Source organism: Chenopodium album, chromosome 21 (assembly GCF_948465745.1).
Source record: "Chenopodium album chromosome 21, dcCheAlbu1.1, whole genome shotgun sequence".
Taxonomy (NCBI): Eukaryota; Viridiplantae; Streptophyta; class Magnoliopsida; order Caryophyllales; family Amaranthaceae; genus Chenopodium; species Chenopodium album.
In genome coordinates, this window is record NC_137854.1 from 9,828,289 (window position 1) to 9,850,274 (window position 21,986).

Here is a 21,986-nt window from a genome sequence, read left to right on the forward strand (position 1 = left end):
AGGGAATCAAGTAAGGAAAAATTGCTCCCATTAATCTGAATTTTACCTCATCCGTCCAAATTAATCCATACTTTCGATTATTATTTATCACTCCCAACTTTAGCGGGTATTAATTTCTATTGCACCCAACATGTCATCCAACCTGATGTAGCAGGTTACCTAGACACGTGTCAGCCTATGATTGGCTATAAAAAAAACAAAAAAAAAAACAAAAACCCACAAACCACCCATGCCCAGCCCGGAAAACACTACACCCCCACCCCCACCATCGCCGGAAAATCGGCCCCATCCCGGAAAACTCCTCCCCCGCTGCCGGAAACCGCCGCCCAGCCACCCCTTCCCCTCCCTCGGCCCACCCCCGAAAACCCCTCTCCAGCAGCCCAACCACCTCCAAAAACCCCTCCCCACCCCCGAAAACCCCTTTCCCAGCAGCGCCCAAACACCTTCCTTACCCCTTCGTCAATCAGCCATGAAATCGGCCACAAATGGCCTGTTTAGGGCATTCAGCCCCACATCGGCCAATTTTAGCCATTTGTGGCCAATTTACGTGGTCGATTTCGGGAAGGGGGGTTGCGATGTGGCCACTTTTGGTGGGGAAACGGTTTAGGCCTTTGATGGGTTTTCCGGTAGTAATAGCTAGGAAGGGAGTGTGTCGGTGGTGGTAGTGTGGTGAGCAGGGCGTGTGTCGATGGTGGTGGTGTGGTGGTGGAGGTGCGGCAGCTGCTGGGTTAGTTTTAGGATTTATTTTTTAATTTTCTCTATTTTTTTCAACCAATTGATACGTATGCAAAAAATACTAATTCAGAAATGTTTACTTGATAACTAGTTGCAAGTCATTTTGGTTCAATAGAAATTAATACCTCCTAAAGTTGGGAGTGATGGAGAATAATCCAAAGTAGAGATTATTTTTGGAGAAAGAGGCAAAATTCAAATTAATGGGAGCAATTTTTCCATCAAGTAAATAAAAGCACAAAATAAAAAAAATTAAAAAAAAAAAGTAGCAAATTGGGCATCATATCATTTATTGAATCCAAAACCTCCCATGAAATGTAATTAATAAAGAACATTTTGTTATATTTCAAATCTATTTAAAAGGATTAGGGCATTTGATCTTATCAAAATACAAGGCTCCTTTATTAGGATCATACCCAACATTAACATCAAGAAGTTGATAATTTCCAAGGTAGGATACGGTGTCGTCCTTTCCATTAATTATTAGCAAACATTGCAAGGTTGAACTTGGAACCTTAAACCACATATTACTCTCCGGAATCTCAAGCAAATAATCCTCGAACTCAATTCCTATAACAGGTGGCGTCCCCTTTACAAACTTTCCACTGTCGTAACAAATCTCAAACTGTACGTTACCAATTGTGTACTGGACTGGAGTACCAAACAATTGAACCATCTTCTTCATCATGGCGTCGAAAGCCTCCGAGGTTAACCAAGTTGTGGCGGTGCCTGAATCTATGATGAACCCTCTTGTCCCGGAATCCGACATCTGGAATACTGATGAATCCACATCTATTTCCTCATTGTTCACTGTGATGCCAAGGACTTCAATGAAATAATTATCAGAGTTGTTGTTTCTCAACATTTTTACGGGTTGGCCTTGGATCCTTGCTTCAGGGCCAAAAAAGATGACATTAGTTTGGCTTAGGTCACTTGATATGCAGTATGAAAACTTGGGGTCATTTGCGTTAAGTTGTCTTGGGAGAGAGTACTCATTGTTGTTTGCACCTGAATTTAACACATCATGTCAACTAATGTTTAGAAAGTGATTTAGATTAGGTAAATGAATGAATCAAGTTAAAAAATTTAAATCGTAATAACTAAAATTTAACACAATCAGTGGCGGATCAGGATTATCATGCAGGGGTAGCACCATACTAGAAACTAAAATTTCTGTTAATTAGAATTTAAGTAATCTTTCTTCAAGTAATAAGTTAGATGAGAAATATCAAAAATTTTCAATTTGAGTCTAGAATTTTTTTTTTTAATTTTTTTTTTTACACGTGTGCAAGAATTAAAAAAAAAAAAATACAATAAACATTTTTGTTGAAAAAAAGAAATAACTTAACTCTTAGATATTGGCGTATCGTAAATATGTAACTATTCATACTTTGCCTTACAATTGTTTAATTCATCCCTATATAATTTATTTTTAGCCTTGTTTAATCTATAAAGTAGAAGAAATTGGTTTCTAAGATAATTGATAAAGTGGTATTGATAAAAAAAAAAAAAAAAAAAAAAAATAGAGTGAGACAAAAGTAAATATATGTAGCATAAACTCTAATGCAAAAGAATAAAAGTTAATGTGTGAGGTATCGAACATGCAACTTGTCAGCCATCTCCCACCATCAACCCAATTCTACGCTGCGACAATAGTAAAAATATAATTTACTTTTGCAAAATTTAAGATAATTTTTTTTTAAAAAAAAAACAGGGGTAGCACGTGACTCCCCAAGTTTTTTAGTAGATCCGCCAATGGTTACAAATAAATAAAAACGGAGAAAGTACATATTATATTTTGTGAATTTAATAAGATCCCACTCTGATATATTGTCTTTATTGATTAAAGTATATATTGTGAATTTAATAAGACCCCACTCTGATATATTGTCTACATGTGGTCAAATAAGATTATTAACATTAATTTGATATGATCAGAAAAGAAAAAAAAATTAAATTAGGAAAAATAAGTTCAAATTCGTCAAGAAAAAGTAGATCAGATTAGCCAAAATAAGGTAAACGAAACACGGCCTAATAATTGGTCAAGGAATCGAAACTAAAGACCTACGACAAATGTGATATTTATAATGCCTTTATGGCTCATTTAAATACTTCTTACATTCCTTAATAATTGACACAATTGACTTTTTTTACTATTATAACCATCGTTTTTTTTAGTAATGTATATAAAAAAAATTATCAAGAAATATATTGTGAAATTGGTATTGTCGTATTGATATATAGTGTATAAACATTTGAGAACGGAGAGATTAATTGAGAATTAGAGAGCACGCGTACCTATAATCCCCGGTACTTTGGAGGTATCAAGATAACCACATCCAAACTTGAATTGTACCAATGTCTTAATATAACCGATTCTAAATGTTACGTCATCCATAGACAAATATCCGGTAGCCCAGTCTTTACTGGCATACGTAATATCAAATAAACACCCTTGTGTTTTATCGCAACCTTTGACATACCTTCTGTTAGTGTTACACTTTTGCTGGTCAGTACAACTTACAATACGATAGCTAGCTGATTGCGTTTGGTTAAAGTACCAGTATTCCGGTTTATCTATAGGTTGATTGCATTTGAACCATGACAAGCTACTTCCCGTATCGAATTCTCCATATACCGTTTGTAGAGGATCACCCATATGCAGTTGTACCAAGTGTCCACGTGTGTCTCTATTATAACCTATCTCACTCACTTCGTTTGGGGATGTCGTTGATAATTTTGAAAGATACCATGTCATGTAATGGTTTCGATCTAAGGTTATATTTGACGTAGTTGATGTGATGGTGATGTTGTTTGCTTCAAGTACTTCGGCGTAGAGCGGTGATTCAGGAGATAAGGGTGGGATTAGTGGTGCAATTAAGCCTTTAGTAAGAGGGGTAATGGAAGCTAAATAGATGATTGATAATATGGTGAAAGATAGAATGTTGGAAAGCATTTTGATGTTAAGAAAATAAAATTGCTAAAGTTATTGCTGGTTGTTTATGCAAATCAAATAAATGAAAAAAAACTTTAAGAGCATATTGTAAAAACTTGGCTTTTATTGATACAATATATACACTAGTTAGTGATCACTTATGGTAATAATTAAAATGGATAGATTCAATTAATTTAATAATTATGTTATGTTTTTATTACAAGGAAATATGGGATTATGGGAATCGGAAAAAAAATGAATGAAATCAACCATATTTATTTTAGAAGATCATAATCAAGCCAATTATGTGGAGTCAAATGAGATCATCACGACTATTAAGAATATATACAGTTGATTATATTTATATACAGTTGATTAAATCACCACATATGCTCTTCTTTTTTTTTTTTTTTAAAAAAAAAAATAAATAAATAAATAAATTATTTTACAGTTAGTAACCAATTTAATCAACTGTATATAAATATGATCATTTGATTACAGATTTCATTTAATATATTTTGGGATTAATTATAAGAAGTGGTATGATTTATGTTTTAATTTTAATTAGTCATATGAATTCATGAGTAATCATCAGCCATTATTGAATGTTGAAGCTATGTGCCTGGGTTGAAGATGGATAAACATTAAAAATATAAAAAAAATAAAAAATAAAAAATAAACTGAAACAGGACGCTATAGTGGGTGTGATTTTAGGTAAATTTACTTACTTTCTTTTTTTTAAAAGAAAAATATAGTGGGCGTTTTTATGGGAAATTTTAAAGGAATATAATCTTAATTATCTCAAATAAGAAAAAAAACTAATTGGCAAAAAAAAAAAACATTTACTTACCAAAAAAACAAACAAAGCAAAAATAAAAAAAACAATAAAAAAAACGTGGCAAGTTTTTGATTTCCTCAAAGCAAAGCAAAAAATTATCCAGCTCATGTTTTCCTAAAAAAAAAGGTTAGTTTTCCTTGAATCAAGATGATTTATTTTAACCAAATCTATTCTTGATTATCTTTGCCAAAAAAATATTTATTAAAATATTGCAATGTTGCTAGAATTACATTCAAGTGGTGATTCTTATTTCTCCAATATTACAAACCTTAGCGCATATTATATGTATATCTTAAAATAAGATATTCATCACATATTAAAAATATATTATGTATGCTTGCCTAATTTGCTTTTTACTTTTAAAACATGTACTTAACATATTTGGGTTTTGTAATATTCATACACATTTTTTTTTGAACTAATTTTGCAGATATATATATATATATATATATATATATATATATATATATATATATATATATATATATATATATATATATATATATATATATATATATATATATATATATATATATATATATATATATTCAAATGTGTATATATAATTATGGTTGTGGGTTATTGGAAATATAATATAGAATCAGTAAACTTAATTTCATTTCAATAGAAATAATTTTATATCTATAAAAATAATTTTAGTTCAGCATAAGTAAGGCGAAGAGAACAAGATCTTAGGAGAGTCGTTTTGTTTACCTTATTTTTACTTATTTTTGGTCTAATAAGGCCCTGTTTAGTCACCTTTTCAAAAAAAATATTCAGTAAAAATATGTTTAATTCAGTAAAAATTAATTTCAGTTCTATAAAAATCAGTACTTGTAAAGATTTAATACAATAGAGAATCAGTAAAAATAATTTAAATTTTGCAAAATTAATTTTATCAGTAAAAATAAGGAGAAGTGATTAAAACTACTTAAGTTCAACAAAAATAATCTCAGTTCAAAATAATTTCAGTTCAGCAAAAATAAGGAGAAGTGATTTAGGCCTAAGTGTAGATAAGTTCAATTAAGTTCATATAAGTTCAGTTTAGGAAAAATAAGTTGAAATGAGTTACGGTTAGGAAAATAAAATAAGTTCAAATAAGTTTAGTTCAAGAAAAATAAGTTTAGTTCAAATTACATCTAAAATAAGTTTTAATAAATTCATATATGTTCAATTTAGGTCTAGCTAGTTAAGGGTTTGTTCTTTTCACCTTATTTTCACTTATTTCAGGTATAATAAGTTCAGTTAAGTTTAGTTCTGGTTTAATAAATCCTGATGAGGGTTACCTAATAAGTACAAATTACAACTAAAATAAGTTATAATTAGGTGTAATAAGTTCAGATAAGTTCAAGGAAGTTCAGATAATTTAAGATAAGTTCAAATTAGTGAAAATCAAGTGAATAGAACACACTCTATAAGTAAAATTCAGGTGAATAGAACATACCCTACCTAAGTTTTATTTAGTCATGTTAAAGAATAAGTGGCCGAAATTTTTCATCTAAGGCGTACGCATCGCACTTTACACCGTAGTTGGTGGTGTTTTGGCTACTATGAAAAGTTCATGGTGCTCAGTGCACCTAAGCCATACTTCAAGGTGTTACGGTCACTTTTTCCTAATATTAAAGAATTCATATGGTAAATGTACATTTGGTATTAATCCATTTATGTGTATTTACTTCTTTTTAAATCATCATAAATGTTAAAAAGTGAGTTTTTTTTAATTTTTTTTTAATTTTTTTTTTATGGTGGTCCTATATCATGTTTGGGTATCCCTACCCTGTTAGGGTATGATGAAATTAAGAGGGTTTTGATCTTAAATTGCATTTTTGTCATTTTCTAAAATGACACCCTTGTTGAATTAAATCAATTGTTAAATACAATGGTGGATATGTTTGTGTTCAAATTGTTCTTATAAATTTATTACCAACAAAGACACACTTCCCACTTACCATTTATTCCTTTTACAGTAAAAAAAAATTTATGGCAAAACATGAAATTAAAAAAATCACTTTTATCACTCCTTAATTAAGTCACCACGTAGGCACGTAGCCCACACAAACCTCTATATATAATAATACCAATGTTTTTAAATAACTTTCTCGCTCTTTCATAACAAGTAAAATTGTATAGAAACCCATTTTCCATTTACTACATTTTATATGAATATAGTAAATGATAATATAAAAGATAAATAAAAAATAATTAAAAAAAAAAAAAACAGAGGGAATACCTAGCTAATACTCTAATAGGGACTACCTAATCTGATATAAGTTTGAAATAGTCTTTGTTGGCACTCTATAATGCTTAATTAGTTCGGACTCCCTAATTTGATTTTAAGAACCTTCAAATATTCTTATTAGAACTTTACAATAATACTTAGTTGAGACTACTAATTTGATTGTAATAACCCGCAATTTTTTTTTATTAGACTCTATAATACTTAATAGGGACTGCCTAGTTTGATTTTAATAACCTTTAAATATTCTTTGTAGGGCTCTACAATACTTAGTTAGGACTCTATTTTGATTTTAAATACCTCCCAATATTCTTATTCCACAATAATTAGTTGGGACTACCTAATTTGATTTTAACAATTAACCTTCAACTAATTTTTTATTAGACTCTATAATACTTAATTGGGCTCACCTAATTTGATTTTAAGAACCTTCAAATATTCCTATTAGGACTCTACAACAATACTTAGTTGGGACTGTCTAATTTGATTGTAATAACCTTCAGGTTTTTTTTTTTATTAGACTCTATAATACTTAATTGGGTCTGCCTAATTTGATTTTAATAACCTTCAAATATTATTATTAGGATTCTACAATACTTAGTTGAGACTTCCTAATTTGATTTTAACAACCTTCAAATATTCTTATTAGGACCCTATAATACTTAGGTCCTGTTCTCTTCACCTTAAAAAAATAATATTAAGTAAAAATAATTTCAGTTCAGTAAAAATAAGTTCAGTTCAGTTAAATAAGTTTAGTTCAGTAAAAATAAATTCAGTTCAGTAAAAATAATTTCAGTTCAGCAAAATTAAGGTGAATCAAACAGGGCCCTAGTTGAGACTACCTAATTTGATTTTAACAACCTTCAACTATTTTATATTGGACTTTATAATACCTAATTGGGATTGCCTATTGATTGTAATAAAGGTCAACTATTTTTAATTCGTATTCGATCTATAATACTTCCTACGTTTTCTTTTACTTGCAACACACTTTTTAGGCACGCAGTTTTAGGAAATGATTAGTGAGTATAAACGAGCAATTTTATCAATATAATTTTTACACGAAGATTAGAATAGGGTTAAGTATCATTAGTAAAAATTATAATGAATAACTTGTCTGTTTACATTACATAAACCCGACCTCAAAAGACGTGCCACAAGGCTGTGTTGCAAGTAAAAAGAAACGGAGAAAGTACTTAATTGAGACAACTTAATTCAATTGTAATAACCTTCAAATATATTAGATTGATACTTGTCGGGACTAGGTAATAATATGATTATTATAATATAATCCATCAATATAGCTTTTCTAAATCATGTATCTTTGTGTTTCAAAAAAAAAAAATCATGTATCTTTGGAATTTAAAATAAATCATATGTTATACTTAATTTGGATTTGGTTTGTAGATGACTAACCTTACCTTTTGTTTAAGTATGTGCGTGCTTGAATTTTGACAGCTATTAAATAGTACTCCGTATTCCAGGACAAAAACATTCGAAATTTTTGGAAGGATTTTGACCCAAAATATTACAAAACCCTAGCCTCCTTTTCTCTCTTCTCTCTCCTAAACCTAGTCTTCATTGTCAATTTTCAAGGGGCTTCCATCGGATTTCACCGGTGGAAAGCCCCAATCTTTATTTTGTTTTAAGCTTTTTGTTTTAGGTTACAATAATGTCTCCCTCGAAAGAAAGGGTTTTTCTCCTTCGAAAGACAAGGTTTTTTCGATATCCTTCGAAAGACAAGATTTTTCGTGCTCCTTCGAAAGACAAGGTTTTATTTGTGCTTAATTTGGTCTCCGTTTGTGTGGGGCTACTATTGATTATGTCTCGGATTCGGGTTACGGAATCAGTACAAGAATTTACTTTCATACAAAATTGTGAAGCGACGACGGATCCACTCAAAAAGTTGTATGAGACAACGAATCGATCGAGAATATGCCGAATTGTTATATTTATGTATTTGGGTTCTTAGCCCTTCCCCGATTAATTCTTGTTTGATTTTATTAAATTCGTTTTCATTATCCTTCATTGTCAATTGTAGATGCTGTATGACTTATATTAATGAAATTTAGTGTCCTTTAGGACTTCTTTCAAAAAAAAAAAAAAATTAGACAAATTGTCCATGTGTACATAAGGAGCTATATCGGTAGGACAATGATTTTCCCATACCTGCTCACAACCGCACGGTTCTGACCTAGCTAAATGATGAGCGACAAAATTCCCATCTCTACGGACATGAGACCAAGACACAAAGTTCAAGTCCTTACAAGCAAACAGAATATCATCTAAAACAGAATCAAGATCAGAGAGATAAACAACAGATTTGGAGAGTCAATTAATGACCAAAAGACAATCAGATTCCACCACCAAATTAAATTCTTCATTCCATATCTACGGGCAAGCTTCAAGCCGAGGAGAATTGCCTTGCCTTCTGCAATTTCTGGAGACCAACGAGCTCGGGTTCTTCTTGTTGCTGCAAACAGGACAACCCCATGCATTCACATCACGAGCTACAACTCCAAGACCCACCCAACCTTCATCCTTCAAGCAAGCATCACAGTTTAATTTTACAAAATTAGTAGGGGGAGGACTCCATTGTTTCGGGCTGCTCCTTTTCTTCACACCCACCCCACCATAGATCTTTGATAAATACTTGAGACAATCATCCAAAATTTTCTGCACTCTCAGCTTCACAGTCAGGTGAGGCACCTCTTTTGCGTTGAAAACTTTATCATTTCGCCTACTCCAAATGAACTAGAGCAAAGCAGCACCTCTCAGGCACTTTTTGGAGTCTAATTTGTTCCAATGCACGAGCATATCCTTTAAATCCTTTGCTGGGTCGGTGGGAATCGGCTCTTCACATTCAAGCTCACGCCAGAGGTCATTAACAGCATAGCAAGAGAAGAAAGTGTGGTGTTTAGTCTCACAGATCGAGGGACACCATGGGCACGAGTTAGAATCAGCCATGTGTCTATAGTGTATACACTACTAAAATTCGGCGAAATTGCAACCGCCTCAAACGGTCGCTGAAAATAGCAAAAACGGTCACAAAACATAATTGCGACCGTCAACGGTCGTAACATGGTGGTCGTTATTCTCCTGGTCGCAAAAAACAAATATTGCGACCGTTTGACGGTCGCAAATTTTTTGCGACCGTTTTTACTATTTTCAATGACCAACCTATAAACGGTCGCAAATACTCAAAATTGCGACTGCCATATGTACTGGTCGCAAATCTTGAATTTAGCGACGGCTTATAGCGGTCGCTAAAAGTTTTAAAAAAACAAAAAAACAAAAAGTCAATCACTGCCTGTACTTCTCAGGCAGCATCGTCACCACCACTCCCTCCCAAACCAACTCCACCACCGTTACCCAAGCGAACTCCACCCACCACCACCAACTGTCTGCACATTCCACCCAGCCCCCACCGAAAAATCCTACCCAAACGAACCAACTCCACCCACCACCACCGCACACCTTAAACATTCTCCACGTACACCCACCACCACCAGGCACCAGCCACCCAAATTTTTACCCACAAAAATAAATATATAACAAAAAAGACCCACAAAACCAAACCAACAAAATTGTAAAATTAAACATAAAACCAAAAATTCATATGAATATCAAATTCAAAAGTCAAAATAAACAAAAATTATTAAAAAAAAAAAAAATCAAAATAACGAAAAAAAAAATTAACGAATTTAACAAAAAAACGAATGAATCAAAATCACAAAAATTAAACAAATTTATCATGAACATCAAAACCAAAATGAACAAAACTTAATCATTATAAATCAAACAAAAACTAACGAAAAGCATTCTAAGGGCCTGTTCACATTTACTTGATTTCAGTTCAGTTCCAATCAGTTCAGTTCAGTTCAGTTCCAATCAGTTCAGTTCAGTTCAGCTCTTAATTTCCCTCTCACATAAAATATTCATTTCAGCTCAATTCAGTTCAGTTCAGTTCAGTTCAGCTCCAATCAGTTCAGTTCAGTTCAGTTCAGTTCAGCTCAATTCAGTAGATATGAACAGGCCCTAAACTATCGATTCAAACAAAAACAAAATAAAAATCATAAAAATGAATGATAACTAAATTTAACGAAAATCAAACAAAACCAAACATGGAAATTCGAAAAAAAAACCCAAAATTTCCAGAGAAATCAACATACCTTAACAAATATTTCATCCTCTTTGGGTTTTTATGGTCAAATTCGACCATGAAAACTCCAGATCTGGAATTTTCATGGTCGAATTCGACTATGAACACCAAAATTATTCAGCTTTAAACGAAAATCCGAACACCCAAATTGTTTGTTGCAAAAATTCGAAATCGAAAATAAAGAAAAAAAATGTAGAAAAAGAGAACAAATATGGAGGAAATGGTGATGAAAACGCCGGTTAATGGAGCATAAAGACATAAGAATAAGAAGAAGGAAAAGAGGAAAGAGATCGGGGATAAGACGAAGAGAAGAAGGAGAAGAGGAAACAGATCTGATAAAGGATAAAGGAAAGAGAAGAAGAAGAGAGGAGGAAAGAGAGACACTAGTAGAAAAAAGCAAAAAGGCACCGCTCAATGGCCACCGGTTTTCAAAAACCGGTGGCAAAAATAGGAGAAAAAATGGGCGGGATTTTGAGGGATTAGTATTGCCACCGGTTCGGTTCGAACCGGTGGGAAAAATATTAATCCCACCGGTTCAAACCGGTGGCTTTTTTTTATATAAAAAAAAAAAAAAACCGGCCTTTTCTAAAACCCGGCCAATATATTAACCCCTTTTACCAAACCCTAGCCCCCTCATCTTCTCTCTCCTCCTTATCTCTCTGTTCGATCTCCTCTATCCTTCTCTCCTTACGATCTCCTCTCAGCTCCTCCTTACGATCTCCTCTTCTCTTTGTTCGATCTCTTCTCTCCTTCACCATCGTCTCCTTCTCGTCCCCTCCTCCTCTTCTCTCGTCTCTCTCTTTGATCTCCCTTGTCTCGCCCATCACTACCGCCGCCGCACAACCACCAAGTTCGACATCAACATCAAGCTTCCTTCACCATCGTCTCCTTCTCGTCCCCTCCTCTCTCTTACGATCTCCTCCCTCGTCGTCTTTCCTCGCAAGCTTCCTCGTTAATCAGAAATTTGAGGTTGGTGTTTTTGGGATCTTTAGCTTTACGCTTTAGTTCAATAATTTCAATTTAAATCTGTAATTTCGAAATGGTTGTCGTTTGATTTGGTTGTTGGTGGCTGTGGTTTAATCTGTTTGCTGTTGTTTGTGGTGGGTTGTTCCAAAATAGATCTGTAACTCGAAATTGTTGCATGTCTTGTAGATCTAATTTTGGTTTTTTTTTTTTCTTCTTCTGTTTTTGAGTTTTGAGAATTAAATATCAAAATTAATTCTTGTTTTTTTTTTAACCAAATATCAATATTAATTATGTATTTCTGTTTATATTGTTTTTATTGTTTTTAGATTTCGGATTTTTTTTTTTTTTGGAGGAATTCGATGTTTTTTTTTTTTTTTGAGTCTTAAGAATTTAATAAGACTTTTTGGTTCCCAGATTTTGTTTGTTCTATAATATTTTTGGGTTTCAAAATGTCAATGTACTTTGGGATTTTATTAATTTTGGTGCTCAAATCTGATGCAGGTTTACTTTCACATGGCAAAAGGATTCAAGATGTTGATTTTGGTGTTTTAATTCGAAGTTGTAGTTTTTTTTTTTTTTTTTTTTCTGTAAATTGTAAAATACTGTAATAATTATTTATTTGATGAATATATATATATATATGTTTGTTTGTGTGGAAGGAATGTTGTGATTATTAATATCATTTCATTTTGTTTTTAATATCGTTGTATGCTAAAATGTAAGTGATAAAAGGAAAAAAAAAAAAATTTTTTTTGTTTTTTTTGGGCACTTTTGGCACCGGTTAACCGGTGCCAAAAGTATTGAATAATTTTTTTTTAAAAAAATTGGGAGGCTCTTATTGCCACCGGTTAACCGGTACGGTGGCAATTAGTTATTTTGCCACCGGTTTTGAACCGGTGGCCTTTTGTTCTAGGATTTGCCACCCCCCACTGGCCAGCGGTTCAAAACCGGTGGCAAAAGGGGGTTTTGAACCGGTGGCCAACCCTATTTTTCGCCTAGTGAGAGGAGAGAGAGAGGAAAGATAGAGTGAGCGGCTATCAACTTATTAGGGTTAGGAGTGGACCTTTTTTATACCTTTTTTTAAAATAAAATAAAAAAGCATCTTTGCGACCGGTAATAGCGTTCGTAATTTTGCGACCGTTTGAGAAACGGTCGTAATTGGTGCATTTTGCGACTGCTACTAACGGTCGCAACCAATTTAATTTCTTTTTGAATTATTTTTCATGTGTATTTTATTTTAAAATATATATTAAAATACCTTTGCGACCGTTTTATAACCCAAAAACGGTCGCAAATTTGCGACCGATTTAAACGTGTAAAAAACGGTCGCAAATATCATTCTTTGCGACCGTTTCCATGACGGTCGTAGAAAAACGGTCTCAAAATGGCCGAATTTTAGTAGTGGTAGAAGCTCTCGTGTAGGAAGGGAATTAGTACAGGCACGCCATAGGGAATCAGTACATGCACGCCAAAAAAATTACATTAGTTTAAATCAAAATAAAATAAATTATAAACTTTAATTTTCGAAACTCAACTACAGTGCACCTGTTATACAAGTTATATGATTGCAACAAAATAAACAATTAAATACGTGAAAATATTTTACTCCATCCGTTTCATAATGATGTTCCAGTTTCGCAAGTCGGTGTAAAATTTTACCCATCTTTAACCGCAAATATCTTTATTCTCATACTCAAAAATTATACTTCCTCCGTTTCTTTTTACTTGCAACACAGAGTTGTGGCACGTGTTTTGAGGTTGGGTTTATGTAATGTAAACGGATAAATTATTCAATATAATTTTTACAAATGATACTTAACCCTATTCTAATCTTCATGTAAAAATTATATTGATAAAATCGCTCGTTTACCCTCACTAATCATCTCCTAAAACTGCGTGCCTAAAAGGTGTGTTGCAAGTAAAAGAAAACGGAGGAAGTACAAGTTAGATATTAAAAATCTACTCACCAAGTCGAATCAAACTAGATTCCACATAACTATATTTGCTCTTATAGATTAAGAGAAATTTAAAAGATTCTCTCTTTTTTAAAAAAAGTCAAAGATTCCAAACAGTAACATCATTGTGGAACGGAGGGAGTAACATATATTCTCTGCCCAAATAACGACATATCTGCTTTCCTCAAAAAAAAAAAAAAAAAAAAGAAAAAAAAAAAAGAAAAACCTCTTTGTTTAAAGAAAATAACGCTCTTCCTAATCCCCAATTAAACTGTGTCAAAAAAAAAAAAAAAAAATCCCCAATTAACGCTTCCTTAAAACAAAGTCCCCAATTAACGCTTCCTTAAAACAAAGTCCCCAATTAACGCTCTCCCAATTAAAAATTAAGGGAAATATTACCTAAAATCATGGAATGAAATTTTTACTTAGTTTTTATTTTTTAATATTTTTATTTCTTCGTCTTCAACCTAAAATTATGCCCATAGCTTCAACATTCAACAATGGTGAATGATCATTCACTACAAATTCAAATGACTGATAATCTAAGTTAAACATAAAATCATACGACTACTTTCGAAATCATAAGATAATATCAATGATGGCTTACTAATCTTTAAATCATACGCCTGATCATAAGTTAACACAAAATCATAATTAAGAGGTTGAACATGAAGGTTTTAGGATGAAGGTAATATAAGTTAAAGAGGAAGTTAAAATTAAATAAGGTTTATATACTGCATTTTTGGTTGAAGATGGAATGTTTAATTTAAGGATAATAAATTTTTGGTTGATGATGGAATGTTTAATTTAAGGATAATAAATTTTTGGTTGATGATGGAATGTTTAAGAATGAAGATGACATAAGTTGAAGATCAAGATCAAGATTAAGTTCAATTTTAATGTTAAAGTTGATTTAAGGTTGAAGATAATATATTTAAATTAAAATTTGATATTTTTTTAAAGTAAAAAAGAATTTTTAATGTGGGTAAAAAGAATTATCTAGTAACCAAACAAGTTTTTGATGACATATAGCATAGGTGTTAAATTGAATGGCTAGGATTAGATAAATAAATATCGAACGATCTAGATTTAATCTCTTCGTATAGTCAAAGATAGTCGTCTGTAGTTGTCTATAGTCGACGATTACGCTAGAATTTTTACAATTATTGAATCCAAAACCTCCCATATGAAATGTAACTAAGAACATTTTGTTATATCTCAAATCTATTTAAAAGGATTAAGGCATTTGATCTTATCAAAATACAAGGCTCCATTTTTAGGATCATACCCAACATTAACATCAAGAAGTTGATAATTTCCAAGGCGGGATATGGTGTCGTCCTTTCCATTAATTATTAGCAAACATTGCAAGGTTGAACTTGGAACCTTAAACCACATATTACTCTCCGGAATCTCAAGCAAATAATCCTCGAACTCAATTCCTATAACAGGTGGCGTCCCCTTTACAAACTTTCCATTGTCGTAACAAATCTCAAACTGTGCGTTACCAATAGTGTATTGGACTGGAGGACCAAACAATCGAACCATCTTCTTCATCATGGCGTCGAAAGCCTCCGAGGTTAACCAAGTTGAGGCGGTGCCTGAGTCTATGATGAACCCCCTTGTCCCGTATTTTGACATCTGGAATACTGTTGAATCCACATCTATCTCCTCATTATTCACCGTGATGCCAAGGACTTCAATGAAATAATAATCAGAGTTGATGTTTCTCAACATTTTTACGGGTTCGCCTTGGATCCTTGCTGCAGAGCCAAATAAGATGATATTATTTTGACTTAGGTCACTTGATATGCAGTATGAAAATTTGGGGTCATCTGCGCTAAGTTGTCTTGGGAGAGAGTACTCGTTGTTGTTTGCACCTGGATTTAACACATTATGTCAACTATTTTTTAAGAATTAGCTTGGTAAATGAATGAATCTATCTATTAACTATTATTAAAACAAAACTTGCTGACATCATAAAGGGACACATGTCACTTTTTTATTAAAAATTTTCGTGCCTAAACTATTTTTGACATCATCCTTTTTTCACTCTGGCTATTCCAAACTAAATAAATACAATACTTCTTTCAAAATTAATTAAAGAGATTATCGTTACACTTTTTTTGGATATTAAATCGGACAATTATTTTAATAAATAATAGCTACTTAATCCCGGCAATGCACGGAGACTAAACTAGTTAAGTTATAAAATTTAAATCGTAATTACTCATCACTTTTTTATTATTGGTGTTCCACGTAAATAAAAGCGGAGAAAGTACATATTATATATTGTGAATTTAATAAGACCCTAGCTACTCTGATATGTTTTCTATATTGTTTAGCATATATATATGGTCTGTGTGGTCAAATAAGACTATTAAATTTGATTTGATATGATCAAAAGAAAAAAAAAATTTCAAATCAGGAAAAATAAGTTCAAATTCGTCCAGAAAAAGTAAGATCAGATTAGCCAAAATAAGGTAAATGAAACATAGCCTAATAATTGGTCAAGGGATCGAAACTAGAAACCTACGACGCGACAAAAGTGATATTAATGATGCCTCTATGGTTCATTTAAATACTTGTTACATTCCTAAATAATTGACACATTTGCCTTTTTTTTACTATTTATACTAACTTTGACCATCGTTTTTTAGTAATGTATGAATGTATCCCTACCTTATAAAAAGCACAAAACTACTCTTATGAATAGTGTTATGCCCATTCTACCTTTTAAAATGTGTATTTACATATATATACCCTCATTAATTATGTACAAGTTTTTTAAATAAATAGTGTTTGGACAATTATACCATATATATAAAATATATGTTTATTTACTTATTTGCCCTCATTATTGATAATTACCTCTTTATTTTATCTAATCAAAATAATGTGTGAACTTTTATACCCGCATATATATTTCTTTATATATTTTCTCTCATTATGCTGACAATGCTGCTAATAATAACTAAAATTTAAATATAAGTCCAAACCGAAAAAGATTCCGGATATAACTAACTATAGCGCGCGCATCGCGTGCGTTAGCTACCCTAGTATTAAAAAAATATCAATAAATAAATTGTGAAATAGGTATTAACTAGGTTAGGTCCCGTGCTATGCACGATTATTTTAATTACTCCATATTTTCTTTATATAAATTAATTTACGCCTTTATGGCATACAAAATAAAAAGTTAATATATTTGTAGAATAACTTATATTCCATCATAATTACACTTCTGTAAAAAGATTATTTATTTCCTTATTAATCCATACTTAATTTGGTGATAACATAAGAAAGGTAAATATTATTGTTTGTTTATTTGGTTGACAAAAAAAACTTAAATTAAAAATAAAATAAAATAAAAAAATAAAAAATAAAAATTACTAACGACACACCAGGAAATGACACGTGTCATTGCTGGTGTGTCTTTTAGTATATAATTATTGATTATTGATTGATTGATTGATTGATATAAGGTTCAATCGAAAAAGATTCCGGGTATAACTAAGATTAAACTAGTGTAATAGAGTATTAACAATTGTATCAAGTTTGACTGCGTTAATTATTTGAAAATGGATCGGAGAGATTAATTAAGAATCAGAGAGCACGCGTACCTATTATCCCCGGCAGGTTGGAGGTATCAAGATAACCACACCCAAACTTGAATTGTACAAATTTCTTAACACTACCAATTCCAAATGTTAAGTCATCCGTAGACAAATATCCGGTAGCCCAGTCTTTACCTGCATACGTAATATCAAATACACACCCTTGTGTTTTATCGCAACCTTTGATAAACCCTCTGTTAGTGTTACACTTTTGCTGGTCAGTACAACTTACAATGCGATAGCTAGCTGATTGTGTTTGGTTAAAGTACCAGTATTCAGGTTTATCTTTAGGTTGATTGCATTTGAACCATGTCAAACTACTTCCTGTATCGAATTCTCCATACACCGTTTGTAGAGGATCACCCATATGCAGTTGTACTACGTGTCCACGTGTGTCTCTATTATACCCTACCTCACTCACTTTGTTTGTGGATTTCGACGATAATTTTGAAAGATACCATGTCATGTAATGGTTTCGATCTAAGGTTATATTTGATGTAGTTGATGGAATGGTGATGTTGTTTGCTTCAAGTACTTGAGTGTAGAGTGGTGATTCAGGAGATAAGGGTGGGATTAATGGTACAATTAAGCCTTTAGTAAGAGGGGAAATGGAAGCTAAAGAGATAATTGATAATATGGTGAAAGATAGAATGTTGGAAAGCATTTTGATGATTAGAAAAATTGCTAGAATTATTTCTGGTTGGGTAAAAAAAAAAACAACTTTAAGAGCATATTGTGAAAACTTGGCTTTGATTGATAATATACACATTAGTTAGTGATCACTTATAGCAATAATTAAAATGGATAGATTCAATTCATATAATAATTATGTTTTCTATAACAAGGATATATGGGATTTTGGGAATCAAAAAAACAAGGAAAGAAATCAACCATATTTACTTCTAAAGATCATAATCAAGCCAATTATGTGGAGACACTACGTAAGATCATCAGGACTACATATTAAGAATAGTTAGATTGTCTCTCTAACCATTATCCTACAATAATAAAGTCATTGATAATCAGATGTTTATTTTTGTCTTGATAGTGCAAGATCCACCAAACAAAGGAAAATAGCTAAACTTAGCTTCGAGTATTTGAGTGTAGAGTGGTGATTCGGGAGATAAGGGTGGGATTAATGGTGCAATAAAATTAAACCTTTTATTAAGAGGGGAAAAGGAAGCTAAAGAGATGATTGATAATAGGATCTTGATAATATGGTGAAAGATAGAATGTTGGAAAGCATTTTGATGCAAAGGAAAATAGCTTAAATTATTGGTGAGTATTTGTTTAAAAAAAAAAGAAAAAAAACTTCTAAGTGCATATTGTGAAAACATAACTTCAATTGATACATTTATACACTAGTTAGCTTAGGCCCTGTTCTTTTGAGTTTCTAGGCAGAGCAGAGCCGAGTCGAGCAGAGCAGAGCATATTTTATTATTATTATTATTATTATTATTATTATTATTATTATTATTATTATTATTATTATTATTATTAATCAGAGCACAGCAGAGCAGATTGAAGCAGATTACAGCAAAGTTGCTCTAAAGAACGGGACCTTAGTGATCACTTTTAAAAAGTAAAATGGATAGATTCAATTCATTTGAAATGATTCATATAATCATATCTAAAAAATCAAAATGTATCAATGAACATGACAAACTATCACCATCAATCAAGTACTTAGGTTCATTGGCATCAACTCAATGAAATCATTTTAAAAAAAAAAAATTTAAAAAAAGGGCATTAAGTTAATAAAAGCACAAAATTAAAATAAAATACTTGTAAAAAATAGGCCAGGGCATCAATTATTGAATCTGAAACCTCCCATGCATTTTAAATGTATGAACATTAATTACACTAACATTTACAAATATGTATCAAGCTTAAGGCATGAGGTCTTTTCAAAATACAAGAGTCCCCTATTAGGATCATACCCAACATTAACATCAAGAAGTTGAAATAATCCAAGGGTGGATACCTTGTTGTCCTTTCCGCTGTTAAATATTAGCAAACATTGCAAGGTTGAACTTTGAACCTTAAACCACATATTTTTCTCCTCAATCTCTAGCAAATAATTCTCAAACTCAAATGCTATAACAGGTGGCCTCCCACTTACAAACTTACTACTTTCGTAACAAATCTCAAAATGTTCAGTCTGGATCGTGTATTGAAACGGACGACCGTACAGTTGCACCATCTTCTTCATCAATGCGTCGAAAGCCTCTGAGGCTAACCAAGTTAAGGCGCTGCCTGAGTCTATGATGAAGCCTTTTCTCCCGGAATCCGACATCTGGAATACTGATGATGGCACATCTAACCTCTCACCATTCACTCCAATGCCAAGGACTTCAATGAAATAATTATCATTGTTTTTGTTTCTCAACATTTTTACGGATTGGCCTTGGATCATTGCTTCAGGGCCCATAAAGATGCAATTAATTTCACTTAGGTCACTTGATATGCAATATGAGAACTTGGGGTCATCCGCGTATAGTTGTCTTGGGAGAGAGAACTCATTGTTGTCTGCACCTGAATTTAACACTTTGTGTCAACTAATTTTTAAGAAATTAATCAAATTGATTAATTTAGGTAAATGGATGAATTAAGTTATAAAATTTAAATAATTTATCACTTATTTATTGCTAGTGGTATATTTTGTTGATTAATTTATCTGTTTACATAGTGTAATATCGTAATCAATCACTTTTGTATACACCCGGTTTTCAGTAATTTACTGTACATCGAGTTCACTTTTGTCAAATTTAGTGTCACTTTTATCAAATTTAATATCACGTTTGTCAAATTTATCAATGAAGCAAAAATAACTCTTATATATGTCAGAGTAACTTTTGTGCGTTTTAGTGTAACTTTTGTGCCTTTTATTGTCACTTTATAATGGATGTTCAGTAATTTACTAAACATACGTTTTATTTAAAAGTTTGTGTATCGTAATTGCGTGCCAAAATGATGTGTTACAACTTATTACAAGTAAATAAAATGGAGGAAGCATATATTATTGCGAATCTAACAAGATTCTACTTTGATTTTTTTTTCTTTATTGATTATCGTATATATAAGGTCAAAATTGGTCAAATAAGACTATTAAATTAGATTTGATATGATTAAAAAAAAAAAAAAAATTGATCAGATCTGATTAGAAAAAATAAGTTCACATTAGTTTAGAAAAATAAGTTTAGATATGATTCAATTTGTCAAAATATGGTAATATAAACAAAACCTGATAATTGGCTTGGGATCAAAACCAAACATACGACAAACCTGGCATTTGTAATCCCTTTATGGTTCATTTACATACTTCCTCCATTTTTATATAACTGACAAGTTTGACGTTTTTTTTTTTTTTTTTTACTGTTTATATAATGAAATTAACTGACGTGTTTTAGTTTTGTATAAAAATAATTAATTTTATCAAGAAATATATTGTGAAATCGGTATTAATATAAGATTTCATAATATCAACTTTTTAATATATATATTTTTTCAATATTTAATATCATATATATTTATATTTAAGATGAAACTAATGTAAATAGTATATGAACATTTGTGTGATCGAAATTTGACAGTGTCAATTTTTTTTAGGAACAGAGAGAGTAATTAAGAATTAGAGAGCACATACCTATAGTCCCCGGCGAATCGGTGTTGTCAAGATAACCGCATCCAAACCTGAATTGTACCAATGTCTGAACATAACCAATTCTAAATGTGACTTCTTCCATAGACAGATATCCTTTAACCCAGTCTTTATCTGTATATGTAATATCAAATACACACTTTGTTGTTTTGTCGCAACCTTTAATAAACCATTTGTTCTTATCAGTGTTACACTTTTGCTTATCATTACAGCTTACAGTTTGATAGGTAGATGATTTTGTTTGGTTAAAGTACCAGGTTTTTGGTTTATCAATAGGCTGGTTGCATTTGAACCATGACAAACTACTTCCTGTGTCCCATAAACCATACACCGGTTGTATAGGGATACCCAAATTCAATCTTACTATGTGTCCACGCGCTTCTCCATGAAAAGTTATTGGACTCACAGTGTTTGGGGATTTCGCCGATAATGTTGAAAGATACCATGTTATGTAATGGTTTCGATCTAAGGTTATGTTTGTTGTAGTTGATGAAAATGTGATGTTGTTGGCTTCGAGTACTTCAGTGTAGAATGGTGATTCGGGAGATAAGGGTGGGATTAATGGTGCGATAAAACCTTTAGTTAGAGGGGGAAAGGAAACTAAAGAGATGATTATTGATAATATGGTGAAAGATAGAATGTTGGAAAGCATTTTGATGCAAAGGAAAATAGCTAAACTTATTGGTGTGTATTTGTTTTAAAATAAAAAATATAAAAAAAAAATTTAAGTGCATATTGTGAAAACTTAGCATCAATTTATACACTAGTTAGTGATCATTTTTTAAAAAAGAAATGGATAGCAATAGTTGGGTAGCAATCTCAAAATAAAATGGATCGATTCAATTCATTTAAAATGGTTCATATTATCTTATCTAAAAATTCAA

The 21,986-nt window shown here is 31.8% G+C and overlaps 3 protein-coding genes across 3 annotated transcripts; all 3 read right to left on the minus strand.

Annotated features, from left to right (window-relative positions):
• Positions 1-1,084: 1,084 nt before the first annotated feature.
• LOC145600331 (aspartic proteinase nepenthesin-2-like) lies at positions 1,085-11,727 on the minus strand. The gene is made up of 5 exons (XM_081656247.1): positions 11,522-11,727; positions 9,165-9,481; positions 8,911-9,026; positions 3,031-3,238; positions 1,085-1,740 (listed from the first exon to the last, which is right to left on the minus strand). Exons 1-5 carry the CDS (start codon positions 11,725-11,727, stop codon positions 1,085-1,087), a joined length of 1,503 nt encoding a protein of 500 aa, XP_081512373.1.
• Positions 11,728-15,048: 3,321 nt separating this feature from the next.
• On the minus strand, positions 15,049-17,808 carry LOC145600332 (aspartic proteinase nepenthesin-2-like). The gene is made up of 2 exons (XM_081656248.1): positions 17,448-17,808; positions 15,049-15,704 (listed from the first exon to the last, which is right to left on the minus strand). The coding sequence occupies exons 1-2, from the start codon at positions 17,806-17,808 to the stop codon at positions 15,049-15,051; spliced, it is 1,017 nt and encodes a 338-aa protein (XP_081512374.1).
• Positions 17,809-19,311: 1,503 nt separating this feature from the next.
• On the minus strand, positions 19,312-21,754 carry LOC145600333 (protein ASPARTIC PROTEASE IN GUARD CELL 1-like). Its single transcript, XM_081656249.1, has 2 exons — positions 21,088-21,754; positions 19,312-19,976 (listed from the first exon to the last, which is right to left on the minus strand). Exons 1-2 carry the CDS (start codon positions 21,752-21,754, stop codon positions 19,312-19,314), a joined length of 1,332 nt encoding a protein of 443 aa, XP_081512375.1.
• Between the last annotated feature and the right edge of the window lie 232 nt (positions 21,755-21,986).

What these genes read in the sequence shown, in the direction of transcription:
- LOC145600331 (XM_081656247.1), bottom strand. Translation starts at nt 11,727, where the DNA reads ATGGGCGAGACAAGGGAGATCAAAGAGAGAGACGAGAGAAGAGGAGGA. An exon ending in CAGAAATTGCAGAAGGCAAG is followed by an intron (nt 9,027 to 9,164) that starts GCAATTCTCCTC and finishes ATTCTGTTTTAG; the next exon opens with ATGATATTCTGTTTGCTTGT. An exon ending in CAAAGTACCGGGGATTATAG is followed by an intron (nt 1,741 to 3,030) that starts GTACGCGTGCTC and finishes TGTTAAATTCAG; the next exon opens with GTGCAAACAACAATGAGTAC.
- LOC145600332 (XM_081656248.1), bottom strand. Translation starts at nt 17,808, where the DNA reads ATGGGTGATCCTCTACAAACGGTGTATGGAGAATTCGATACAGGAAGT. An exon ending in CAACCTGCCGGGGATAATAG is followed by an intron (nt 15,705 to 17,447) that starts GTACGCGTGCTC and finishes TGTTAAATCCAG; the next exon opens with GTGCAAACAACAACGAGTAC.
- LOC145600333 (XM_081656249.1), bottom strand. Translation starts at nt 21,754, where the DNA reads ATGCTTTCCAACATTCTATCTTTCACCATATTATCAATAATCATCTCT. An exon ending in CGATTCGCCGGGGACTATAG is followed by an intron (nt 19,977 to 21,087) that starts GTATGTGCTCTC and finishes TGTTAAATTCAG; the next exon opens with GTGCAGACAACAATGAGTTC.